The sequence below is a fragment of the Mirounga angustirostris genome, unplaced genomic scaffold (genome assembly GCF_029215605.1).
Source record: "Mirounga angustirostris isolate CCGP_5_RB_7025 unplaced genomic scaffold, mMirAng1.0.hap1 SCAF_17, whole genome shotgun sequence".
Lineage (NCBI taxonomy): Eukaryota > Metazoa > Chordata > Mammalia > Carnivora > Phocidae > Mirounga > Mirounga angustirostris.
The window spans coordinates 29,698,261-29,724,514 of record NW_026991725.1 but is presented as its reverse complement, the minus strand read 5'-3'; the positions used below and the strand labels follow the sequence as shown (position 1 = coordinate 29,724,514).

General features: G+C 49.4%; 2 protein-coding genes across 2 annotated transcripts; one reads left to right on the top strand and one right to left on the bottom strand.

The window, feature by feature from the left end:
- Positions 1-869: 869 nt before the first annotated feature.
- Positions 870-2,218, bottom strand: RPRML (reprimo like). The gene has a single exon (XM_064582901.1). The coding sequence runs from the start codon at positions 1,481-1,483 to the stop codon at positions 1,121-1,123; it is 363 nt and encodes a 120-aa protein (XP_064438971.1). The 5' UTR covers positions 1,484-2,218; the 3' UTR covers positions 870-1,120.
- Positions 2,219-22,479: 20,261 nt separating this feature from the next.
- LOC135363028 (lysozyme-like protein 6) lies at positions 22,480-24,766 on the top strand. The gene is made up of 3 exons (XM_064583316.1): positions 22,480-22,615; positions 23,715-23,901; positions 24,601-24,766. The coding sequence occupies exons 1-3, from the start codon at positions 22,480-22,482 to the stop codon at positions 24,764-24,766; spliced, it is 489 nt and encodes a 162-aa protein (XP_064439386.1).
- The last annotated feature ends 1,488 nt before the right edge of the window (positions 24,767-26,254 follow it).

Below are 26,254 nucleotides of genomic sequence, written 5' to 3'. Positions count from 1 at the left end.
TGTCTGCCCACCCACCCCAGCCCATCCCAGACCAGACAGCAGAGCCACCCACTCCCCCTTGGCCGGTGAATGCCGAGGTTCTTAGGCATTAACACTGCTTTAAGTTAATTCTGCATCTGCAAGAGGTGGCAGGGTTCTGGGCAGCAGGGGGCATCTCATAATGGGAAGTTCGAAATTCCCTCCACACGGCTGCATTTGGAGGCCTTTCTGCATTTTAAACATCCTGGGTCCTTTGCACCACAAAGCCTTCACCTGAACTTGCTTTCCCCGCTCCCCAGGCGGCAAGGGCGTATTTTCAGCGCCCCACTACTACTCGTCCACACTCGACAAGGGTGGGGTCCAAACCAGCCCTTAGAGGAGGCTTTTGCCCCTGTAATGTAACTAGATCTAGCCACCCCCCCCATTAAATTTTATTTGACCACGGTCTTGAGGTATTAATTTTGCTGTTCGCCCCCTTTGCACTTAAGTCACTGAATTTTTTTTTTTTTTTTAATCTCACGGAGTAAATTAAAATTTCCCAAAGGTTTACTCTCCCTGCCGGACCAGCCCTTTCCCCTCCGGAGCTATAGCCTCCTTAGCCTCCGCGGAGTGGGGTCTCAGGAACCCCGGACCTGGGCCCCCTGCCCCGGCTCCGCAGTCAGGCGGCCAGGGGGCCCAAGGGGTACACACCGCGCTCCCGCCCGTGCCCCAGCCAACACACATCCCAACACACATGCACACACACCCCGGCGAGGTGCCGCTGGAAGCGGCCGGAAGCCCGACGGCTGCAGTTTTATTACAAGGTTTCTTCTCAAAGGCGACATCAGGCCGACAAGGCTCAGCGACTCGGATTCTCCAACGACTCCCCCCCCCCATCTACAGACCCCCAAACTCCCACGCACGTGACCGCGGCCCCGGGCGGCCTCGCACGACCTCTCCCACGCGGCCACGCCGAGGCGCACACAGCACCAGCCGGGTGTGGACGACCCTCTCCGCGCCGCCGCCTCGAGTCCCGCGGTGTCCGGGTCCTGGCGGGGGCAGGGGGCCCGAGGTCCGTGGCTGTCCCTCGCGCGGCCGGCGGAGCCCGCGCGGGGCACGAGGGTCCTGGTGTCCCTCTCGTCTGCTTGCGGGCCGGGCGGCCTCAGTACAGCCCCAGGATGGCGGCGCCCACGTCCTTGGAGGGCCGGCGCTCCTGCGCCAGGAAGTTGATCCTGCTCTCCGACCTGATGAGCAGGTTGCAGCCCAGGAAGAACACGCCGAAGACCACGGTGAGCGACAGCACGCCGAGCACAGCGATCTGCGCCCCGCGCGACCCCCCCAGGCTGCGCTCGTCGGGCGCCAGCCCCGCGGGGACCCTGTCGCTGGCGGCCAGCGGCGCGCCCCCGGGGCAGCAGCCCAGCCCCGTGCCCAGCCCGTGGCTGCGGTTCCCCAGGGCGGCCCCGCCGCTGCCGCCCAAGCCGCCCGCCGCCTCCAGGCCGCTGTGGTTCAGGAAGGTCGCGTTCATCGCCGTTGGGCGCCGGGGGTCTCGGCGCGCCGGCCGGGGCGCACGGGGAGGCGGCGGGCGCCCGCGCTCCCGGAGACGCTGGGGGCGGGCTGCGCGCGGGGAGGGGGGAAGGCGGGAGGCCGCCCGCGCGCCGGCGCCCCTCGCGCCCCCTGCCCCTGGGCGCCGGGCGGGAAGCGGCGGCCCGGAGTGGCGAGCAACAGGCGGCGCGGGAGCTGCAGCAGCCGGAGAGCCGCTCGCTCGTCTCGGTCGCCGGCTGCGCTGCGCGACCGCCCCGCCGCCCCTCCCCTAGCAACGGCCCAGGCCCCGCCGTCCCCCTCCGTCCCCCCGAGTGCGGGCGCCGGCAGGCGTCGGAGAGGCGGGCAGCCCCGCCCTCGGGCCGGCGGAGGTCGAGCCCCGGGGGGCAGCGGCGGACTGTTTCGGGGTGCAGGATCTGCCAAGGCGCCCATTCCGGGATTCGGTGCTCGTCGCCGGTACGTTCTTCCTGAAGTCTGCCCTAAATCTCGTCTCCGCTCTTCCGCGCCTCCTAACTCTTCCGACACATCAGGAGTAGCCGTGACCCCCGGCATGGGCTTCCCTCGCCTCTCTCTTCGCCGCCGCGGCGGTGGCGCTGGGTGCGGGGCGCTCCCGCACGGCCCTCCCCGCCCCTCCCCGCTGTCCCCGAGCTGCAGGTGTGGCGGCGGGGCGTGCTGCCTCCTTCCCACCCTGCCCCCACCCTGCCTCACTTGATTTTTTTTTTTTATTTTAATTTAAGAAGAAGTTTATTGCGGGTCCCCCCCCCCGCTTTCATTCCTTTTTACAAAAAAACGCATCATTGTAAACTAGAGAGTATGGATTAGCAACATTTAAAAAATCTAAAATAATCCTACCACCCAGGGTTGTCGACGTTACCAGCTTGGTACAGAATCTTCTGGGCTTTTTTCTTTGCGTGTCTCAATACATACGTATATTCAAATAACGATTCACTGTTCATACCTACTGTTTTGTAGCTATTGTTTTGCAGCCTTTTGTCATTTGTGTATTTTTAAGTAGTGATAAATATTCTTCTACAACAGTGGTTCTGAATAGCCTGGAGGACTTGTTAAGACCCAGATGGCTGGGCCCAGACCAGAGTTTCTGAAGCAGTAGGTTGGGGATGGAGACCCCAGGATGTGCATTTCTAACAAATTCCCAGGGGATGCTCTTGGTGGCTACTCCGGGGTCGTGTTTTGAGAACCACTGATCTGTAATACCAGTTTAAGTGAAGGGATGGTGTTCCAAGGTAGAGACTACACAATTTATTTTACGAAGGTGTTTATTTTGGGGTATTTTAGTTGTCCCCCCTTTTTTGTGTGGAAGGCAATATTACGGTAAAGACCCGGTAACAAAGGCTGTGCAGACTTTTCCATAGTCTAATTGTTTCCTTTATATTTTGAAAAATGGACCTGCAGAATCAAAAGGTTACATCCTATCAAATTGTTCTGCAGAAATATACCAGTTTAGGGGACACCTGGGTGGCTCAGTGGGTTGAGCATGAAACTCTTGATTTTGGCTCAGGTCATGATCTCAGGGGTCCTGGGATCCAGCCCTGCATTGGGCTCCCCCTCTCGGGGTGGGGGGAGTCGGCTTGAGGATTTCTCTCCCTCTCCCTCTGCCCCTCCCACCCCCCCACCTCATGCACCTGCGTGTTCTCTCTCCTAAAATATATATAAATAAATCTTTTAAAGATTAATTAGAAATATACCAGTTTACACTCTAGCCCTGTGGGGAAGGGGGGCATTGCCCCCGATCCTGGTTATTGTCATTATTTTAAGAATCTGCCTGAGTTTATGGGATGTGGGATGGTTTCTCACCCTGATGTAAGTTGCATTGTTTGAGCTGTGGAGAAGGAGGGAAAGCGTTTAGGAGTCTTTTCCATAGTCCAGGCAGAAGATGCTGCGGGAGGCTTGGATGATGCTCTTGGTGGTAGAGGGAGAGACCCGGGGATGGAAAGGGCTTGGCAAGTGGGAGTGAGGGGACTCACGACGCCCCCAGTATGAAGCATCTCAAAGCCACAGCCCCACCATTAGAACTAATTCACGTGTGTGTGCCTCCTGGGAAGCTCTTACATTTCTCATTTTAGAGACAAAGAAACTGACACACACACACACAGACACAGGAGAGATTGGGGGAAGAAGACCTGGCTCACCCTCCCGGGTCCTGGGAGAGCCGCCTGGCACAAGGGTCTCCCTGCCCTGACCACCCTTGAGAGCCGGGATAGAACAGGGAGACAACAGGTTTCTGGCCAGATATTTTGTCCTCTGCTTTTGACCAGTGGATTTCTTTAGAGAAATGCTTGGTTATGTCCTTTGCCCATCAGTCTCCCGAGACCAGCCCCTGAGCTTTGATATGCCCTGGCCATGGAGTCTGTGCTCCTGACTCAATGTCGCTCACGGTGGGCTGCCTGCTGTACAGAAAGCAGGGGTGGGAGGAAGAATGGTGGGGACCAGAGAGGCCTGCCTGCCCCAGCAGGAGGCTGTGAGGGGACTGATGGCTGGCCTTTCCTTTATTAAACACCTATTGTAGGCTCAGGGCGTTAAACATATTAGTACCTCACTGAATTCTTTTTTTTTTTTTTAAGATTTTATTTATTTATTTGACAGAGAGATAGAGAGAGAGCACAAGTAGGCAGAGTGGCAGGCAGAGGGAGAGGGAGAAGCAGGCTCCCTGCTGAGCAGGGAGTCGGATGCGGGACTTGATCCCAGGACCCCGGGATCGTGACCCGAGCCAAAGGCAGCCGTTTAACCCACTGAGCCACCCAGGTGCCCCATCTCTTAATTCTTATAACAGCCCCGAAAGGTAAGCATCTTAGGTATTACTGCTGCATCATGGCTTATCCCCAAATGTAGCCAACATCTATGACTTCACACAGCTTTCGCGGGGCCAGGAAGGCGAACGCAGCTTAGCTGGCAACTTCCAGCTCCGTGTCTCAAGAGGTTGCAGCCAGGGTGGTGGCCGGCGCCACGGTCGCCTGAGAGCTTGCCTGGGGGTAGAGGATTGGCTTCCGAGAAGGCTCCCTGACACGGCTCTTGTCTCAAGGCCTCAGTTCCCGTCCATGTAGACCTTTCCACGGGGCTGACATGCAGTTGGCTTGCCTCAGAGCCACTCTTGAAGAATGCGCCGGACGGATGGTGAGCAACTGGTGGGAGGGAGAGGGGCAGAAGAGTGAGGCTACAGTGTAAAATATGTTGGTTCTCTTTGTCATTTAGGTTTCACAGCCACCTTAGGGAGAGAAACCATTAGCCCCATTTGACGGATGAGAAAATGGAGGCTCAGGAAGGAGAGAGATTTTGCCGGAGGGCACAGAGCCGGTTGGTGACTGACACAGCCAGAATGTAAGCCCTTTGCTACCTTAAAACCTGACCCCGGCTTTTTCCAGCACTTGGTGTGTGGACGGGTCGGGGGGGGCTTCATTGTTAGGGAAAGACCCCCCCAGCCCCCAGAGCTTGGGGGAGGCCTCGGGAGCCTACGAAGTTGTCTGTCAACTGAGCTACCTTCTCTGCTCCAGAGACAAGGAAGCCAGGGCCTCTGGGCCCAGCTGCCACCCACACAGGACTATTTTTACCCTCCACCTCAGTGACAAGTCTGCATCTTCCAGCTCTGGAAAGGCCATCTGGGCAGTCTGGCTGTCCCAGGAAGAGCATCTACCCTGAGGCCACCGTTGATGCCCTGCTGTCCCCTGCAGCTGTTTTTAGATGAACCTTTAGCTTTCTGGCATGTCATGGCTGCCCAGGGTCAGTCAGGTGCCTCCCTCGCCTGGATTCAGAGGTTAATAAAACCTCCTTAACTAGTATCACTTACTAGATGGACTTTTCTGAACTAAAACGTTTAAATCTGCAGATATTTTAAATTGCTCACATTTCAAACAATGTTAAAAAGTGTCCTGTGCATGAGCCATTTTTTTTAAGGATTTTATTTATTTATTTGAGAGAGAGAGTATGAGCGTGGGGGGGGAGGGGGGAGGAGGGTAGGAGAGGGAGAAGCAGACTCCCCACTGAGCGGGGAGCCTGACGTGGGGCTCGATCCCAGGGCCCCCGAAATCATGACCTGAGCCGAAGGCAGGCAGACGCTCAACCTACTGAGCCACCCGGGTGCCCCCTGCATGAGCCATTTTTTTTTTTTTAAAGATTTTATTTATTTATTTGAGACAGAAAGAATGAGAGGGAGGAGGGTCAGAGGGAGAAGCAGACTCCCTGCCGAGCAGGGAGCCCGATGCGGAACTCGATCCCGGGACTCCAGGATCATGACCTGAGCCGAAGGCAGTCGCTTAACCAACTGAGCCACCCAGGCGCCCCTGCATGAGCCATTTTAATGATGAGATGAGAATGATTTTATTTTGCATCTTCAAACTACACACACACACACACACACACACACAGAGATGAAAAATGTAAATGGATGGCCATTGTATAACATACTTCAGGGGGAAGTCTAAGAACCTTTGGACGTAATTTATTTTCTGAAGTGGTCTCAAACAACCCCCTAGGATCCCGTTTACACTATTCATTTGTTTGGCAAACTCTCCCTGGAGCGGGCAAAGGTTGCCTTCTGTCAGGTTCCTACCCAAATGATCTCATGTTTCACGCTGGCAGAGGGGAAGTTAATAATGATTTACTGCATCTCTCACAGAATTAAAATAAACACGGTTGCCCGGTTCAGCCTTTGTCCCGCACACCAAGTGGAGAGCAGCGGAGGGCCCCCAGGCAGCTCGGGCCGTGGGAGCTTGACCCACAGCAGCAGGAGAGACTCTGCAGAAGTGTCTGCGCAGGAGTAGAAAGGGGCAGTTCCTGTGTACGCACCTCGAAACAGATAACCGAGACAGGTATCACAGGGATCATGGAGCTTCACACCCCGCCTCCCGCCACCTCACCTCCCACCACCTGTCTGATTTGTGTTTTAGAGAAAACCTGGATTTTGGAGATCTAGGATCTGTTTCTGCCTCTGCCCCTGATTGGCTGCTGTGACCATGAGCAAGTCAGCCACCCTCCCTAGGCCTTGACTGGCTCATCTATAAATCAAGGGACCTGGATCAGATCATCTTCAATAAATCTACATTTACAGAAACAGGTGGTGGACCAGATGGGCCATAGTCTACCTTTGCTTTACATTTCCTGTGGGGTTCAGAGAGCCTGGGGCCCAAGATCTGTGGCTGGTCTGCACCTAAAGCCCTGCCTGGGCCTCCATGATCCCACCCATAAAATAAGGAGCACGTTAATACCTGCATTCTGCAAACTGCTCAACAGAGGTGACACTGAGCTAAAGAGGTCTGATCAGTACAGGACTTCTCAGGGCCTTTAGTACTTTGGTATGCATTGTGAATTTCCTAGGGGGGGGATGCAGGATGCAGGGTTTAACTAACACAAAGTAGTATTTTTTGCACTATGTACCACTCAGCACGGCTTGGGAAATGCCCTGTGAGCTCCCTGAAGTCTCATTTCCTTCCCTGTAAAACAGGGGTGACCATAGCACCTGCCCCCTGAACTGTCGGGAAGGCTGAATGGGGTGATGCCTGGAAACGGGCCTGGCACAGAGTAGATGTTCAATAAATGCTGGCAGCTATTATTTATAATAAGATTCTCCCTTTCCAGCTCTGACATTCTGGGTTTCCAACTGCAGCATGTAATTAAACTCCAAAGCATCTGGCTTCCCGAGTTGAAAGAACAAGCCCGGAGGAAGGAAAAAGGAAGAGAAAGATCCTTCTGGATCGTCCATTTGTGCACCAGCCTCACTGCCAGTTGTCACAACAGGGGAACATAGCGAGATGCCAACCCCTAACGACAAGGCTTGGGGGAGTCTGGGGTTCTCTGCTGAGCTCAGATGCTGTGGAGCATATTTCAGAGGCAGACTGGGGAGAGGTGGGATCAGTGCCCCTTTAGACTCAAACAGGAGGACCCAACAGCATCCCCCTCATGGATCAGCTTCCCTTTCCCGCTGTCCTGGGCACAGTGATCCCGACCACTTTCCGGTATGTGTGACATGCTGGGGGAGCAGTGAAAGGGAGAGCTGAGTCAGAAAAGGTAAATAGGAGAATTCAGGCAAGGAAAGGCAATCCGCAGAGAAAGAGCATCTGCTATGGCTCAGAAGCCCGCAGGAGCGCAGGGCTGTGGTGGCGGGGGCCCAGGGGTAGGGTGGTAGTATAGAGGGTCATCAGGAGAGAAGGCTGAAGAGGGGGCGGGCACCTGGACCCCAGAGACTTTAGTAAAGTCAGCCATACACGTCAGTTACACTCCCCTGTATTACACACACACCCACTCACGCTCACTGTTTTCTGTAGTTTTCAAAATTTGACCGTGAACATGTATACCTTTTACATGAAGCATGTTCATGTATACGAAGGAAAATAATGCTTTTGAAAAAGAAAAGAAAATGATCACCCTTACGACCATGTGGAGGCCAGTTTGGAGGACTGCAACTGACCAGGTAAATGGTAATGATGAGCCACTCCACTCACAGACATCTCCCCAAAAGGATGGAAAACGGATGCAAATACATGTATGCGCATGCTCATAGCAGCACCGTCTACAATGGCCACAAGGAGGAAACAGCCCAAGGATCCACCAACAGATGGATGGGCAAGCAGAATGTGGTCTCTCCATACAGTCGGGTCTTACTCATACAAAGGAATGAGGTACTGGTGCTCGCTACGACATGGATGAACTTCGAAAATGTTACGCTAAGTGCAAGAAGCCAGACACAAAAGGTCACACCTTGTACGATTCCGTTTACATGAAATACCCGCAATAGGTAAGCCCACCGAGACAGAATGTGAGACTGATGGTTGCCAGGGGCTCGCAGAAGGAAAACAGGGAGCAGCTGCTTCATGGGTATGAGAGAAAGTCCCAGCAGGTCGGACCCTGAGCTCTCCCCACAGTTTGGTAATACAAGCCATTAAATCCTTAGCTATGAGTTAAGCTCCCTCGAGCTGACTTTTGGTCGCTTGCACCAGGAAATTATCTTATTGCAGTGGTTTTCAAATTGTGTCTGTCGTGGAACACCAGGGTTCCATAGAGATGTTATGTTGGTTCTGCAAAACTTTGAACGCCACAGGTGCTGAGGCTGATTAGAAAAAAAGAATTTGTAACCATCATCTACAGCCCCCAATTGACTTCCTAAACGTGCTACGTACATTTGCATTTGTAAAATATGTTCAGCTAACAAAATGCTTCTCTGACCTGTTATATGTATGAGTTCTAGTTAAAGTTTCATTTGAAAAAGCGTCCAACTTCTAAAAATAAACAGTATAAAATCACTGTCCCAAGAAAATGATCATTACATACTGGAAGGTTTAGCTTCTAGGAGACTCACTGCAGCTCTGTTTGTACCAGGGGTCAGCCATCTGTGGCCCATGCGCTACATTTGGCCAGCCCCTGTTTTTGTAATAAAGTTTTATTTAAACAAACAAACAAACAAAAAATAAATTCTTTTATGCATCCTGGCTGCTTTTGCACTACAATGGAAGGATTAAATCATTGCAACAGAGACCTCAGGTGCCACAAAAACTAGAACATGCATTATCTGGCCCTTAACAGGAAACACTTGCGAACTCCTGGTTCTTAATGATGAAAAATTGGAAGCAACCTAAATGTCCAAGAAAAGGGGATTGGTCAGATTACGAGAGAGCATCCCTTCAGCAAAGAGAATGCCAGGCCCCTGTTGAAAAATGATGCTGTGGCACAGTGACTCTCAAACTTGGCTGCACACTGGAACCCCCGGGGAGTCTAAAAGTCCCCTCCCTAGTCCAGCCCCATCCCTGATGTCTGGGCAGAGTGCAGACGTCAGTATTTGTTAAGCTTTTCCAGGGGGTTCTAACGCGGAGCCACTGTTGTAGAGGAATATTCACTGACATAGAAATATGACCACTCTGCATTGTTGAGGGAAGAAAAGCACATAATCTAACAGTCTACCCTATGACCCCTTTTTGGTCATTTTTATTGGTCATTTCTCCACGCGCTCACATTCCGGCCTTGCCTAGAGGAACAAGAGATGCCAAAACATCGACAGTGCTCGTCTCAGGACGATGTGGCTATGCGACATTTTAATTTTTTTTCTTTTTGGTTATCTGTATTTTCTATGTGTTTTACAATGAACATTGTACCTTGTACCAAGTATGAAAAAAGATAATCAGCTTAAAAAGTATACCTCTTGGGTTGTTGTTTTTTTTTTTAAGATTTTATTTATTTGACAGGCAGAGACGAGACATAGCGAGAGAGGGAACACAAGCAGGGGGAGTGGGAGAGGGAGAGGGAGAAGCAGGCTTCCCGCTGAGCAGGGAGCCCGATGCGGGGCTTGATCCCAGGACCCTGGAATCATGACCTGAGCCGAAGGCAGATGCTTAACGACTGAGCCCCCCAGGCGCCCCTATTTCTTGTTTTGAAAAAACAAAAAAACAAAAAAACCAACACTACGGAGATGAGCACTTAATCAAGTGAGGCGTTCCTGGGTCATGTGTGTATACAGCACGCCCTGGCGGGGGGGTGGGGGGCTGCCACTGCAGGTCCCAGGCTTGTGGCGACCCCAGGGCTCTGTGAGTCAGGCAGCCGGAGTTAAGCCCCCTCGAGTGTGAAATGGGTTGAGGGTGCCCACCTCACAGGATCAAAGGCATGGAGGTGCAATTTCTGGCACAAGGTAGTGCTCAACCAAGTCTGCTTCTTTCTCCATAAGCGGCTCCCAGAGTCAGAGCCTGCAGCTGGTCAGCTTCCTCATGCCTGCTGAAGGAAAAGGATTGGCTTTGCCCAAACTGGGCCCGTCCAGGTTCATCCGCAGCTGCTGGTCCCTGGTGCTGTTGGCAGCCGCCACTTAACGGCTCTGGCTTGGAATCGCTGCCGCCCCTGGAATTTTCCCGTGCTCCCCAGAAAGACCCTGGCTTCTCATCAACACTACCTCTTGACCCTCTTCTCCATATAACCTGCGTCCCCTCTCCCCAGATTGGGTCCCTCCTGCATAAAGAAGGGCTTTCAGTCTTCCTGGGGTTGCTCACTTTTAATCAACATGACAGTAGTGTCTGCCATTTATTGACCCTGCATGGGCCTGGGCTTACATCCTCTCTCTCTCAGCCGCAGCTCTGCAGGGCATGTGGTAGTGTTCCCATTCCACAGGTGAAGCTCAGAGAGGTGGAGGAACCCCTGCCAGGTCACACAGCTGGTGAGTGGCAGCCCTGTCTGGCTCCCAAGTTTCTCCCCCATACCACACTGCCTGCTTAGTTAGCTGTCTCCGTCCCGGCTTCTACTTCAAAAGGCAGACATTCTCCCACGTGACTCTAATGTGCAGCCAAGTTGGATAACCATTGGGTTTTTTTAGAAAGATTTTATTTGTTTGAGGGCGCCTGAGTGGCTCAGCTGGTTAAGCGTCTGCCTTTGGCTCAGGTCATGATCCCAGGGCCCTGGGATCGAGCCCTGCCTCGGGCTCCCTGCTCGGCGGGGAGCCTGCTTCTCCCTCTCCCTCGGCTCCTCCCCGCTGCTCATGCTCTCTCTCTTTCTCCCTCTGTCTCCCAAAATTTTATTTATTTGGGAGAGAGAGGGAGAGACCACAAGCGAGGGGAGGGGCAAAAGGATAGGGAGAAGCATACTCCCCGCAGAGCGCGTTGTTATAAAAGCAGTGATTCTCAGCATCGACTATGGAATCGCCTGGAAAGATTTTCTAAATGTCAGCAGTGGGGAGGGAAGGGTGGATTTGGGGGCAGGGGAAGTAGGTCGTGACTGGAAGGGGATACTCAGGACTTCTGGGGTGGTGGTAATGTTCAACTTTTTAATCTGGGTGCTGAAGACTTGGGTGTGGTCACTTCTGTGAAAATTGTTGCGTTGTACGTTTACGATTTGCGTCCTTTTCTACGTGTATGTTATTCTATAGTAAAAAAGAAATTTAATTAAGGAAATAAAAAAAGGCAATTGTCATCAGCTACCTCCCTGTCCCCTGGGGAAAGGTGCAGTCTGGGGCTCTGGACTCATCATCTTGAGGATGCTTTTCACAGCCTCGAGCAGTGGTTGGCCTTGGAGTGTGCGCCGTCTTTGGCAAGGAGCGCATCTGTTTTCTTGCTGCTGCTGAGTCTCGTTGGGCTGGTGCCACGCTGAGCTCCAGAATGCCCACTGTTGCTGCGGCGGAGGTACTCATCAGGCCCCACGGCTAGGGGCACAGCTCCCCCCTCCCCACAGCGGGACTCATACAACCCCACGCAGCCCAAGTCCCAGGACTTAGGGCGGCAGGGAGGTCAGCAGCTACAGCCCAGCACCTCCTGGGCCCAAGCCCTGAGTCCTCTGCTCACTTCTGCCTTGTAGCATAATCCGAGTCACTGGACACGGGTTCTCTGGTCTTCACTTACAGACTCTGCGGTTTTCAGCCGGACGCCCGGCCGTGTGAGATGAAGACGATTATTTCCCATGGTCCTTTGCAGCGAGATGTCGTCACGTGACTCAGTTCTGGCCAATAGAATGTAAGTGAAGTAGTCTGCACAATTCTGGGAGTTGCCCTAAGAAGAAGAGCGCTCTTCTTTTCCCTCTGTTCTTTCCCGCTACTTGGAATATGACGTGGGAAGGATGAGTGCCAGCAGCCATGTTGTGCCATGGAGCAAAAGACATGCTTGAGGATAAGAGAGCAACATGACGGGAGCTGGGGTCCTCTCTCTCTCTCTCTGCCATCTTCCTTGCCCCATGGAGCACCCTGTTGGCTGTGAACGGACTCCCTCAGGGCCTTTAACATGAGGGAGAAATGAGCTTCTACCCTATCTGAACCAGTAACATTTGGGGTTCTCCATTCCGGTCAACCCAACGGAGTCCTAACGCTCAGGGCTTCGCACTTGATCTTTGGCCTGAGTTCCCATCCAGTGAGAGAATGAGGGTCCTGGCTTGCTCCTCCTACAGACTGGGGCTCTGCCCCCCACCCCGTCTCAGGGGCTGAACCCTGCCACCTGCTGGTGCACCCCATCCATGCTGCCGGCAGGATTTTGTGTCGCTGGGCTTGTCTCTTGCCAGGGTGGAGGAGAGCCTGTCACTCCAGTTGCTTTCTTGGAGTGAGCCCTGCTTCCCTCTCATCCCCTGACCCTGGGCTCCTGCCCTGTGCCTGACAGCCTGGCCACTCTCTGGACAGCTACCGCAGGCCCAGTGCCTATAATACCTTCCCCAGTGGACAGGTCCAGGGGCAGCCAGTTCCTGAGATATAAAGACAATGGGACCTGCACTTCTTCATTCAACAGATACTCACTGGGGACCCAACAGTAAGTAAGATGAGGGGGAGAGGCCGTCCTGGGCAGCGGGTACGAGGGGTCCAGACGCAGCGCTGGAACCCATCACAAGAATTTTCCGGGGTTTCCTTTAAGAATATGCCCATGACCTTGGCTACCCGGGCAAGCCTGCACTTCTCTGGTCCTCAGCTTCCCAAATAAACGTGACAAGGCTGAACTGGATGATGTTTAAGATTCCGGGCAGGTCTGTCCTCCTATGAAGGGAGAAAGGGCCCCGGAGCTCTTCGGCCTGGCTTCGCTGCTCACGGGCTACTGCCTGACTTGGGGCCATAAAGCAACTCCCGTTTATTTATTATGATTCCATGAGTTGACCGGAGCTCATCTGGACAGTTCCGATGACAGCACCCTTAACCAGTCTGACTTCAGTGTGCTCGCATCGCCGTGGGGATCATCACATGTACCCAGAATCCTCGCAGAATTCATGAGATAATCCCCTGGGTAACTGAGAGTAAATGAGGGAAGTTTCTCTTTATAGAAATAATCCAGCTAATAAATGAAGAAGAGATGATGAAATGTCACCATGTTTAACCCCCAGGGAATTAGCGGGTCTAGGCATTGAGCATCAAGAGCTGCCAATGTCATAAGAAGGAGGCCAACTAGACATTATGTCCTTCCTGTGGGAGAACACAACACCTACTATGAAGTAGTCTTGCCAAAAAAAAAACCCCCAAAACAAAACAAAACAAAAACCGTAAAACAAAACCCAAACCTTCATCTGATCAAACCTCTAGACTCAAATACAGGAAATACAGAAAACAGAGCAATACGCTAAGCTACATTATAGCTTTGCAATTGTCAAAATCCAGACTCGGGACAATCTACAGGATACATGACGCCTTCTACAATGATAAGTTGCAGGGGAAGAGAGAAAGATGAAAGAAGAACGTATGGATTAAAAGAGATTTAAGAGACTTCAACCAATCACAACCGAGTGCATCTATTTCCATCTTGATTGTATCAGACTGTTGAAAATGCTTTTTGACAAATAATGAATCATGGAACAGTACATCAAAAACTAATGATGTAATGTATGGTGATTAACATAACATAATAATAAAAAAAAGAAAATGCTTTTTGACATGACAACATTGGAAATTTGAATAATGAATGTGTTATGATATTAAAGGATTATGGTTTTAAGAAAGACACAGAGAGATGATATGTGAATAACAATTGACAAAGTACAGAGAAGCACCCAGCAGCAGGGACCTATTATGAAATACGACTGGGAGTGGGGAGAAGAGACTGCTGGGAGTCTTACCCCCAGCTCGGCCATTAGCTCACTCGAGTCCCTTCACTTCCCCAGGCCTCAGTTTCCCCATCTATGAAATGAAGCCGATGGACCCAGTGTTTAGCTTTGGCCTCCTTTTGCTTTGTCTTCACATGGGCAGCCCCGGGAGCTTTTCCTTGGTACCCGTATCCACCCCACCATGTGGCCATAGGAGCATAAAATCAGCAGGATGGGCAGAAGCTCGGAGCTGTTGGCCCTTGCAGAACCTAGAACAGAAGAGGCCATCTCCCTTGGAGGATCAAGCTGCGTGGTCCCAGGTGGGATGTTTTCTTCAGGAGAGAAACCTCTGGAGGACTTCACTTACCCATGAACCATGGGCATGAGTTATCTGCTCACTGGCTGCTTTGACCTTGTTCTGATAACTGGGCGTTCTGGTGAGTTCTTTTAGGTCTGGTTATCTGCTGAGGACTCCAGTGGAAGTGGGGCGCTGCTGCCTCTGGACACAGTCCTCTGGGAACAAATGGACCATGCACTGAATGGCTATAGGTCACTTACCCCTGATTCCTTGGTGCTGGCCTCTGCCCACTTGCCCTTCAAGTACCATCCCTATGAGAGTATCAGTCCTACCACGGAGCCTCACACAGTGTAAATGCTCAGCAAAAAAAGAGAGAAGACTTCCTTCCTGGACCTTCAGCAATGCTTAAAATTCTCCTGAAACACCAGGAGCTTTATCTTCAGAAGGTTCAGCTGAAATACCCACCACCTGCTAGCCCACCACCCACCACCACGTTGGTGTCAAACCTGGGTTCAAATCCTTGCTCTACCTCCCACTAGTTCTGTGACCTTGGATGAGTTACTTAACCTCCCAGCATTAAAATTAAAAACGTTGGTGCCCAGCAACCCACACTTCCTGTATATGGGCCGCTGCTGGCCTCTAGTGGCCACTGGATAGATTGCACAGCGAGTTGGCCTGAGGACGATGACAGTTTTTCCCCACTTCCGCATCGGCCTGACTTGGGGGTTCTCAACCATGACAGACCTACAACTCCCTTTTCATAAAATTGTATTGTGTGTAATTGTAATATACCTGACCCAGGTATTGACATATACTAAAGACCTATTTATAGTGTGCGATTTTGTTTGACATATGTATATACCCCTGAATCCACCATCGTAATCAAGATAGTGAACATCTCCTCACTCCCAAAAGTTTCCTTGTGCCCCTCAGTAATTCCTCCCTCTGCCCCTTCCTGTTCCCCCATCCCCAAGCAACACTGATCTGCTTTCTGTCATTCTAGATTCGTTTACATTTTCTGGAGTTTCTCATAACTGGAACAATGCAGTATATGCCTCTTTCTTTTTGGTCTGGCTTCTTTCAGCGTTATTTTGAAATTCACCCATGTTGTTGTGTGTACCAATAGGTCATTCCTTTTTGTTGCTGAGTAGTATTCCATTATACGAGTGTACCACAATGTGTTTATCCATTCAGAAAGGTGGTAAATTTAAACATCAATAATAATGCCCTAAATAGAAGAGAAACTGAAGGAAAGTAATAAAATAATGGGTAAGTTCTGTGTAAATGCTCAGGCATGATCACACTGGAACATAAAGATGTAGTCAGATACTTCACCTATACATACAGTTACAACATGAACCCACTTTGCTCCAAAGCCCAGGGGTTGGCCACTCCGAGGGTAAAATGCTGAGTGGCCTGATGCATGGGGGCTGAGAGTGGGCGGAAAGGGTGGACACAGGCAGATTTCAGCTCAGTGGAAAGATTTATTTCTCACAGGGCTGACCATCAAGAAGGCATGTTTCCTTTTAAATGATCAGCATTGACACAGCTAGATCGAACCCTAAACATCCACGCTCTTGACTAACAATGTTCAGGCCCCAGAGAGATACTTCACATCTTACTCTAGATAGATGGGGAATGCATCTGCATGGAAAGGTTTAATGAAAGCTTAACAGGACCCCTGCTAGGTAATATCTCGGATTGCAGAGAGACTTTGAGCAGCAAAGTGCTTAGGTAAGAGAAAAGACGAATTAATGAACTTGTCAGATCTTTCCTCTCGGCCTGAATGCAATAGATTTGAACACAAAGAAATGTCCTTTTCTAGTAGTACTGAGTGTACAGTTTCTCCTTGCTTCATGTGCCTATTCGTGGTTCTGGGGGTACACATGAATTTGTACAGTACTTGCCTCCGTTGTAAATGGAAGCTGAGGAAATGTTTGCACTATCACATAAATCACATTACACATTACTCAAGTTTGTATATACATCTAGACTTTAAACATAACAATACTAATTCTTTACATTGGCAGCGAGATGGACATTGAATGCTAGAATTATGAATTTTAACGCTTTCATTTAAAAACTTACTTATTGGGATGCCTGGGTGGCTCAGTTGGCTGAGCGTCTGCCTTCGGCTCAGATCATGATCCCAGGGTCCCGGGATCGAGTCCCATATCGGGCTCGCCTGCTTCTGCCTCTGCCTCTCCCCCTGCTTGTGCTCTCTCTCTCAAATAAATAAAATCTTTTTAAAAAAAGAAAGAAAGAAAGAAAAGAAAAAGTTACTTATTTGGGGGGGCACCTGGCTGGCTTCAGTCGGTTAGAGCATTTGACTCTTGATCTCGGAGTCATGAGTTTGAACCCTACATTGGGGTTAGAGATTACTAATAATTAATTAACTAATTAAAAGTTACTTTTAAAAAATATTTACTTGAGAAAGAGAGCGAGAGAGAGAGAGAGGGAGGGAGGGAGAGTGTGCAAGCGAGCAGGGGGCAGAGGGAGAGGGAGAGAAATCCTCAAGCAGATTCCCTGCTGAGCAGAGCTGAAACAGGGCTCAATCCCACTGAGATCATGACCTGAGCCAAAATCAAGAGTCCAACGCTCAACCCACTGAGCTACCCAGACGCCCCCAAATTTACTTATTTTTAAATAAAAATTTAAATGAAGTGTATAATTTAAATAAAATTTAAGGTAAATTGTAAAAATTAAGTTACTTAATAAAATTTAATTCAGGGATGCCTGGGTGGCTCAGTCAGTTAAGTGGCTGCCTTCAGCTCAGGTTGATCTTGGGGTCCTGGGATCAAGCCCCACTTCAGACGCCTTGCTCAGCAGGGAGCCTGCTTCTCCCTCTGCCTATTGCTCTCCCTGCTTGTGCTCTCTCTCTCTCTCTCTGATAAATAAATTTTAAAAATTTAAAAAAATAAAATAAAATTTAATTCAGCTTTTAAAGAGTAGAATCATATATTTGAAGTAGTGTCTATTTGATATAAAATTTGATATTTATTAATACTCATGGGTACTTTGCCTTTTGAGTTATTAGATACTTTCCAATATGTAAAAAGCCTAACTTTGGGGGAAAACATTGGAAAAAACTAATAAAACATTTTTACACAACTTTCTATTTTTGATGAAAATATATTTACGGTTTTGTTCTTTGAATACAATTGTGTTTTTAGTCCTTAAATATTTTTTAAAAACTTTGTAATCGTAATGTAATTAGTGATTTTGCTGAAAGGAAAAGAAGAAAAATAAATTTCATAGACTAGTCATCATCACTGATGAATTAGGTATATGTTTATTACTCATTCGAACATTGTTTTTTGTTTTTATTTGAGAGAGACAACACGCGCTTCGGGGGGAGGGTGGGCAGAGAGAGAGGGAGAAGCAGGGTCCCCGCTGAGCAGGGAGCCCCATGCTGGGCTGAATCCCAGGAAGCAGGGATCATGCCCTGAGCCTGAGCCGAAGGCAGATGCTTAACCAGGCAGATGCTTAACAGACTGAGCCACCCAGGCACCCCTCCTTCCAATATTGTTAGCCCAAGCCGCAATGTCCTGCTGCCTGCTGGGAAGGGGAGTCTGGAGACAGAAGTACAGGGCAGCACTGTCCACCTAAAAGCTCTTCCTACCTTCTTACCGTCAGCCCCTGCCCTCCAGTTTCAGAGGGTAGAGTGGCCACCAGTCAGAGAACTTTCTTTTGCCTCCTTTCTGCTACAGTTGGTGGGAGTATCTCTCAGACTTCATTGGTGACGAATGACACTAAGATGGGCCACCTTCATGGGGAGATGACAGGTTGTCTGGTCACCACTTCCCAGAGGGTTAACCCTACGCTCTCCACCAGGCAGGTCTCTCTTGGCTGCAAATGACAGAAACTCACCTCTGCAGGAAGGCACGTTTAGATTTGAACACAAAGAAATGTCCTTTTCTAGTAGTACTGAGTGTACAGTTTCTCCTTGCTTCATGCGCCTATTCGTGGTTCTGGGGGTACACATGAATTTGTACAGTACTTGCCTCCGTTGTAAATGGAAGCTGAGGAAATGTTTGTACTATCACATAAATCACATTACACATTACTCAAGTTTGTATATACATCTAGACTTTAAACATAACAATACTAATTCTTTACATTGGCAGCGAGATGGATCGTAGGATCGCAAGAAGGGCGAGAGTGTGTTTAGGTCTCAGAAAGGGTGGACTCTAGGATTGGAATCTTGTCTGGACTCTGCTCCCTCTTCGGGGAGGTTTATCCTCTCAGATGGGCTGTATCCACATGATTCCACAGTGTCAGCTTCTGGCCTCACCCTTGAAGGCTTCCCGTGGGAAGCTGAGCTCCTCCCCTTAGTTTCAATTCAAAATGCAGTAGTGGGGCCCTAGGCACACCCTGTCCCCTGGAAGACAGGGCCCTGTGACCAGCAGTCTCCACTACTACCCCCACGGGGGAAGGAGCTCCCCACAAAGGCAGTACCATTCACTGAAGGGAAGGGAGGTGGGCAGCCAGCAGGACCAGAGCAATCTGCCCTGCCCCACCCAGTGATCTTCATCACAGTTATCACCGGTCCTTCCAGACCCGCCTGTACTTTCTGCAGGAAGCTTGAATGGGCCTCAGTTTGCATGGTTAAGACCAGAGTATTTCCAGGAGAATGATGACATCACAGAACTGGGATTCCAGAGGGCAGGCTGGCCCAGCACTCCCACCTTCTTTAGAACATGGGGAGCTGTGAACTGGGCGGGGTTAGAGTATAGCTCATGTGGAAGAGACTTTGTTCTACTGACTCTCGAGGAAAGCCCTGGCCTTTCTGGGACCTGGGGTCAGAGAAGGCTAGGAGAAAGGTACGCTTTGGAAGGGGAGGTGGGAATGCACCAGCCAGAAGGACTTTATTCCCCCATGGAAACCCCAAGAGGGGACTTCATGGGCAGAGATAGAACTCCCTGCTTCCCAAGGCTCAGTGACAGCTGTCTCTGAAGGAACCTATGGAGTCAGGGTAGAGTAGGGTTGCATGAGATATACTTATACTAAACAATTATTGGTGGCTTGTCTGAAATTCTAATGTAATCGAGCATCCTGTAATTCTACTGGCTAAATCTGGCAACTCTAGGGTGAGAGAGAGAAGCAAAAGAAAGTTCACAAGCTCAGGCTGGTATGGAGTGAGTCTTAGAAGATATCTGCGAGGTAACAAGGCCATCAGGGTAGCCATCTTGTCCAAGCAGAAGTTGCCTGACTCTGAAGCCCGTGGATGGAGGAACCCAGGCCTTTGCCCTTGGGAACATACACTTAGTTCAAGGGGAAAGATACACACACACACACACACACGCACGCACGCACGCACATGCGCGCGCGCACACACACACTTACTGACAGAAATAGCCCCATTTTTTGCTTTCATTGCACTGACAGTTTTGAAGAATAGAGGCCAGTTATTTTATAGATTTTCCCTCCGTTTGGCTTTGTCCAACATTTCCTTGGGCTTAGATACAAGTTATGCATCCCTGGCCAGAATACTATATAAGCGGTATGTGTCCTTCTTACGGTATCACTTCTAGAGGCATATGATCTTTCTCTGTCTTTCATTGGTGGTGTTAATTTTGATTGCAGGTTCCAAAACCTGTCCGGTTTCTTTGCTGCATGGTTGCTGTTTTTCCCATGCAACTAATATAGGATCTGTGGGGAGACACTCCGAGAGCATGCGTAGATCCAGTTCATCAAGCTGCCCACCACCTCAGATTTAGCATCCATTGATGATCCTTGCTCAAACCAATCTTCGATGGTAGTAGAATGATGATTTTCCAACTTCATGGCTACCTCCACATTTATCACTCACCCTTTTATTGTCAGGAAGAGTCCCCCCATCCCCCTTATGTGTCTATTTATTACTCTTAAGGACTCATGGATTCCTATCTCATTCAATAGATTATAATCTATCACTATCTTTATTTTGATGGTCAGATTGTCCCAGACTACCTTAGAAACCATTGTGCATTAGTTCTGCAGATATGACTCCAAAAGCACAAGCAACAAAAGAAAAAATAGATAAATCAGTCTTCATCAAAATGTAATTCTTCTGTTTCAAAAAACACCGTCAAGAAAGTGAAAGGTAGCCCACACAATGTGAGAAAATACTTGCAAATCATGTATCTGGTAGAGAACTTTTACAACTCAATAATAGAAAGACAAATAACTAAAAAATGGGCAAAGGATCTGAATACTAGACATTTTCCCAAAGATCTACAAATGGCCAATGAGCACCTGCAAAGTCACTAGGCACCAGGGAAATACAAATCAAAACCACCACATGATACCACTTCACACCGATTAGGGATTAAGATTAGAAGATTTTTGATCAGAAGGTGTTGGTGAGAATGTGAAAAAAATTGAACCTTCATACGCAGGCACTGCTGATGGCGCAGCCAAAATGTCTGGCAGTTCCTCCAAAGTTTAAGATTGATTTATTTATGTATTGGAGGGGTGGAGGGAGAGAGGATCTCACGCAGACTCCCAGCTGAGCGTGGAGCCCAGCCCTGGGCTCCATCCCACGACCCTGAGATCATGACCTGAGCCAAAATCAAGAGTCAGATGCTCAACTGACTGAGCCACCCAGGTTCCCCAGTTCCTCCAAAGTTTAAACTTAAAGTTACAAATGGCTCAGCAATTCCACTCCTCGGTATATGCCCAAAGAAATGAAAACATTTGTCCACATGAAAACTTGTACGTGAATGTTCATAGCACCGTCATTCATAATAGCCCCAAAGTAGAAACAACCCACATGTCTATCAAATGGTAAGTATAGAAACAGACTGTGGTCTATCCATACAATGGAGTATTATTCAGCCATAATGAGATCCTGATACATGCTACATCATGAATAAATCTTGAAAACATTGTTAAGTGAAAGAAGCCAGACACAAAGGCCACACAGTGTATGACTCTATTTATGTGACATGTCCAGAAGAGGCAAATCTATAGAGATAGAAAGTAGATTTGAGGTTGCCAGAGGCAGGAGGGAAGTGGCACAGGGAGTGACTGCTAACAGGTATGGGGTTTCTTCTTGGGTTGATGACAATGTTTTAAAATTGACTATGGTGATAGTTGTAAAGCTCCGCCAACACACTAAAGAACTATTGAATTGTACACTTTAAGTGAAGTGATGGTATGGCATAGTGAATTGTGTATTGTGAATTTTAGCTCAATAAAGCTGTTACCAAAAATAATGTTCCAGATTTGGCCAGTGGGTGCCCCTTGGAGCTGATTCTCTTGTCCATTTGACATGCTCCAATCCATATTTTGAGTGTTTCCTTACTTTCCAGCACAAGATAATCCGGACTTACCTCATGCCCTTTCCTACTCCAGCCTAGGAATCAACCTTTTCCCCAGAAGTCCGGCTTCCTGTTTGGGGGAAATGCAAAACCAAGATCGTATTTCCTTTAATCATCCTGACAGCCTTATTAAGTAGGTATTAGCGTATCTTCCTTTTACAAATGAGGCCCAGAGAGACCCAAGTAAATTGTTCAAGGTCACACAGCAGCCCTATCTTTGAAAGTAGGCAATGTGAATCCAGAGCCCTTGCTCCTCACTCCTCCCCCTACACAGAGAGAGTGTGAAGGTGAAGGTCATTCTATTGCTTTATGATATGCACCTTTGAGTGGAAATCAAAGTGTAGAACCCATAAACAGCTTCCTAGGACTTGCACAAGGAAGGGTATGCCCTTGGGAAAAGTCATGTGTCGTGTATCTGGGGGTGTGGGGTTGGGGGGAGTTCACCGTGCAGTGTCCTAGCCCTTCCCCTGCAAGCACATGCTCAAATCCACACACACAAACACCAGTGAAGTGCAGTTCTCATTAATCTCCTTTGCCATCCTCTCCCCCCACACTGTACCCAAATACTGCCCACAGCTAGGTGCCCATTACAAGAGTGAGAATAGCTAAAAGGGGTGAAGATCTATAGATGGAAGGGGATCAGCCTTGGTTTTTCGATGTTGACACTGGGCAATGGGTACATGAAGATTCATGATACTATTCTCTCTTATTTTGTAAATATTTAAAGGTTTCTGTAATAAACAAGTATACAATAATAAATGAGAGGAAAGAGAAATAGCCAGGTGGGGAGCTCTGTGTGAGCGAGGACATATGGCTGCTCTCTCCAGATTCCTCAGGCACTCAGAGAAGACCAGCGGCACATCTGGGAGAGCCTCAGAACCACGGACCCTCGACAGCACCTTCTCCCCTCCAAAGATGATGGGGACGCTACTCATGTCCTTGGTCAGCTGCCTCATTGCCATAAGTCAGGCCAGCCTCATCAATCGCTGTGACTTGGCCAGGGTGCTGTACAAGGAGGACTTGGATGGGTTTGAGGGCTACTCCCTCACTGACTGTGAGTGCTGCTTCTCACACTCCCCCCTCCCCCATTTCTCCTCCTCCTCTGGTCATGCCCTAGGTGGCCGTCTTTCTCTCTGTCATTCATCTTTCAAAGCCAAGTTCAAAAAGCAGCCCTCCCCAAGAAGCCCTTCCCAACATTCCATATTCGGTCCACAATTTTTTTTTTTAAGATTTTATTTATTTATTTGACAGAGACACAGCGAGAGAGGGAATACAAGCAGGGGGAATGGGAGAGGGAGAAGCAGGCTTCCCGCGGAGCAGGGAGCCCGATGCGGGGTTCGGTCCCAGGACCCTGGGATCATGACCTGAGCCGAAGGCAGACGCTTAACGACTGAGCCACCCAGGCGCCCCTTGGTCCACAATTATTAACTGAGCACTTATTATGTACCGGGAACTATTTTCAATGCTGGGGATAGAGACATCAACAAAGCCCCTTCCTCCACAGTGTTCACATTCTAGGGGAAGAGGCAAGCAAGAAGCACACACACAACTATATATGATAAAGGTTATGCAGAAGAATAAAGCCAGGGCAGTGATAGGCAATGTTGTCCTAGAAGGGGAAGTCGAAGAGGTGACATTGAGCAGCACTGGTCACCCAAATGTCTGGGGAAGAGCATTCCAGGCAGAGGGAGCAGGCAGTGCAAAGTCTTCATCCTACTCCGTGGTAAGGATAATTCCCTTTCGCCCAGAATTTGTGCACACCGCTCTTGTGCTATCCTTCTCCCCTTATCTTGTCCTGTGGCTTTTTAAGGTATGTATCTTCATCCTCCTACTATAGGCCCCTTGAACGCAGCATCGACATTTGACCCAGCTAAATGTCTGGCACTGGGCTTTGCACAGTTCCTGGCACACAGTAGGTGATCATTAGGTGCAGGAAGCATGGATGGACAGATAGGTGATGAGTGGTTGTACTGAGGGGCGGGTGGGTTGGACAAAGGGTGAGGGGACAAGCACATGGGTGTTTCTAGCCCACTTGCCCCATCCAGCCTCTTAGGCCTTGTTCCTTTCTTCTCCTTCCTGATCTCCCTCTCTCCTCCATCCCCCTCCTCCCTCAGCTCGGCACCCTCTGAAAACCCTCTTCTCCCTGTTCAAAGGGCTGTGTCTGGCTTTTGTGGAAAGCAAATTCAACATATCAAAGGTAAATGAAAATGCAGACGGCAGCTTTGACTATGGAATCTTCCAGATCAACAGCCACTACTGGTGCAATGATTACCGAAGTCACTCAGAGGACATCTGCCACGAGGACTGTCAAGGTCTGGCCAGGGCCCCAGGGTGGGAGAGGTGAGAGAGAGGACCAGGCTCTACTCACAGGACTTCTCTTCCCACTCAAAGCCTGGCAATATCCCCAGAGAGACAGCCCAAGGAGTCCATTTCACCCAGCTTTTCATGCAATGGAAATTATTTTGGTGCCCATGTTACAGATGAGCAAACTGAGGCTCATAGAGCCGGTGCTGAATGCCAGGCTGGTGGCCCTGAAGGCTCAGCTCTAACCATCAAGTACTAACTTTGGCTAATGATCTGATTAAAGGCCAAGTGCAAATTCCCCACCTCAAAGCCACTCCAGGAGGCTCCATAGGTCCATGACTTGGACCTTCTCCCCCTCCTTCATACTCTGATTAATATCCCTGGACTCTTCACCTGAAGAGCCTCCCTCATCAGGCAAGATTTACCTTGGTCTCTGTGCTGCCTGTTTTGACATTTCCTTTCCCTAGAAATCCTCAAACGTGGGCTGAACCACCATCTACCCTAGTTAGGAAGTATGGTGATAAACAGTTGTCCTGCCCCTCCTGCCCCAACCCCCAACACCCCCGACCGCCATTGTAGGGATGTCTAAATGGGCCTCTGGAAGGGAGGCCTTGCTTAATCTGGAAGTACTCAGCCCCCAGGTGGCGCATGCCAGCGCAGGGACAGCCATGTCTGCCTCAGTCTTTGGGACTGTCCTCTGTGTTCTTACAGGTACTCTCTCTCTCTCCCTTTCAGACCTACTGAGCCCCAATCTTCTCTCAACCATCAGCTGTGCAAAAAAGATTGTGTCCAGAGCAGGGGGGATGAAGAACTGGTGAGGAGGACACTGTGGGACTACGTTAGCGGGCAGAGCCCCAGGAAGGATGTAGTGACAGAGAAAGGCACACTAGGCAAGGACTAGACCCTTTCTAGTCCTCTCTAGGCTGTCTCTCTAGGCGTCTGTGGGGATGGAGGAGTCAAGTGCCTTGCCTACTCTAGAAATACCAAGCAGAAGGGACACTGATGACTATTAGGGCTGACCCTTTCTGGAGGGAGAGTCAATGGTTGTGCCTGAGATTGATTGATTGATTATTTATTTATCTTTTTATTTATTTAGGAACTCTCAGCCTCGTAAAATGGTGCTCTCCCACTTCAGAGGGAGATAGGATTTGAAAATGTGGAAGCATACTGAATGGGGGAAGCGGACAAACACCAGAGATAAGGAAATTTAAAGGAAGAATCAGAGGGGCCACAGGGGGACAGACCAGAAAGCTAGGAATGAAGGAGGTTCTGAGCACTGCTCTGCCTAAGAGACTCACTAAGAGTTGGGCCATGTATGTGGAGAAGGAGCTTACTAAGCGGTAAAGCAAGAACCAATCTTTCTCTCCTCAGGGTAGCGTGGAGGTTGCACTGTGCAGGCCGGCCCCTCTCCTACTGGATGACAGGATGTTTCTTGGGATGAGACGGGGGAAGGGCTGCTGTGGAGTCATTTCAGAGCTCCTCTTCTCACTCGGGAATTCTTCATCTCCTCTTCCTCTTGCCTCCACTTCATGTTATTTTCTTTCCTTCCCATTTACAAATAAAACTGACCAGAGCCCCAGGAATAAATGGTTTTCTCGGGCTTCCTCCTTGCACCCATCTAGGCCCAGACCTTCTGGTTCCTGACTGTCATTGCAAACCAAGAGGACCACAATGAAGAAGTTGTTATATTTGGGGAATTATTAAAGCATTCCTTGTGCAAAGAATGTGTTGATTTATTCATTTTTAATTCCACATATATTGGAGTACCTAATCTAGTAGGAGTGTGGTAGGTACTAGAAGAAGGAAAATAAACCATAACTATTGTTCCTGAGGTGTTCATAATCTACCCAGAGACATACACAATTAATGGGTACAATGAGTGGATACATACAATGAATACAACGGATAATGAAATGGGTAATAAAATCTACAATTTTTGGTTTGAAACAGCATCAGGATCCCAGTTATTCCTCCAAGCCAACTACTTTCAGAGTAAAAGAGAAAGTTCAGAAGTAGGTAATGGGTGGAGCTAAGGGTCTTGTATATTGAGGTGGAGAAAGTGCTGTTGGGGCTGATAGATGGTGCCAGGTGCCAATGATTTGGGTGGTTTCAGAGAATGGGCTAAAATCTAGATGTTAAAAAAAAAAAGGCATCGCTGTTTGGGATCTGAAGGTGCTGATGTGGAGAAAAACCTGCAGAAGGACAATGCAAAACAGAAAAGGGGCCGTTGGAGAAATGTCTTGCACATAGCTACCATCAGTACCGTTTGACTAAACTGTCCCACTTGGGCCACTGATGTCCCTACTTCTGAGCCTTGACTTTTGGATTTCACAGACCACTAAAACGTCAAAAAAGTTAACCCATGTTAAAATTCCTAACTTTTTATTTT

Excerpts from the sequence above, each read along its gene's own strand:
- RPRML (XM_064582901.1), bottom strand. The coding sequence starts at position 1,483 with ATGAACGCGACCTTCCTGAACCACAGCGGCCTGGAGGCGGCGGGCGGC.
- LOC135363028 (XM_064583316.1), top strand. The coding sequence starts at position 22,480 with ATGGGGACGCTACTCATGTCCTTGGTCAGCTGCCTCATTGCCATAAGT. Across the intron at positions 22,616-23,714 it reads GGGCTACTCCCTCACTGACT|GGCTGTGTCTGGCTTTTGTG; the intron begins GTGAGTGCTGCT and ends CCCTGTTCAAAG. Across the intron at positions 23,902-24,600 it reads AGGGCCCCAGGGTGGGAGAG|ACCTACTGAGCCCCAATCTT; the intron begins GTGAGAGAGAGG and ends TCTCCCTTTCAG.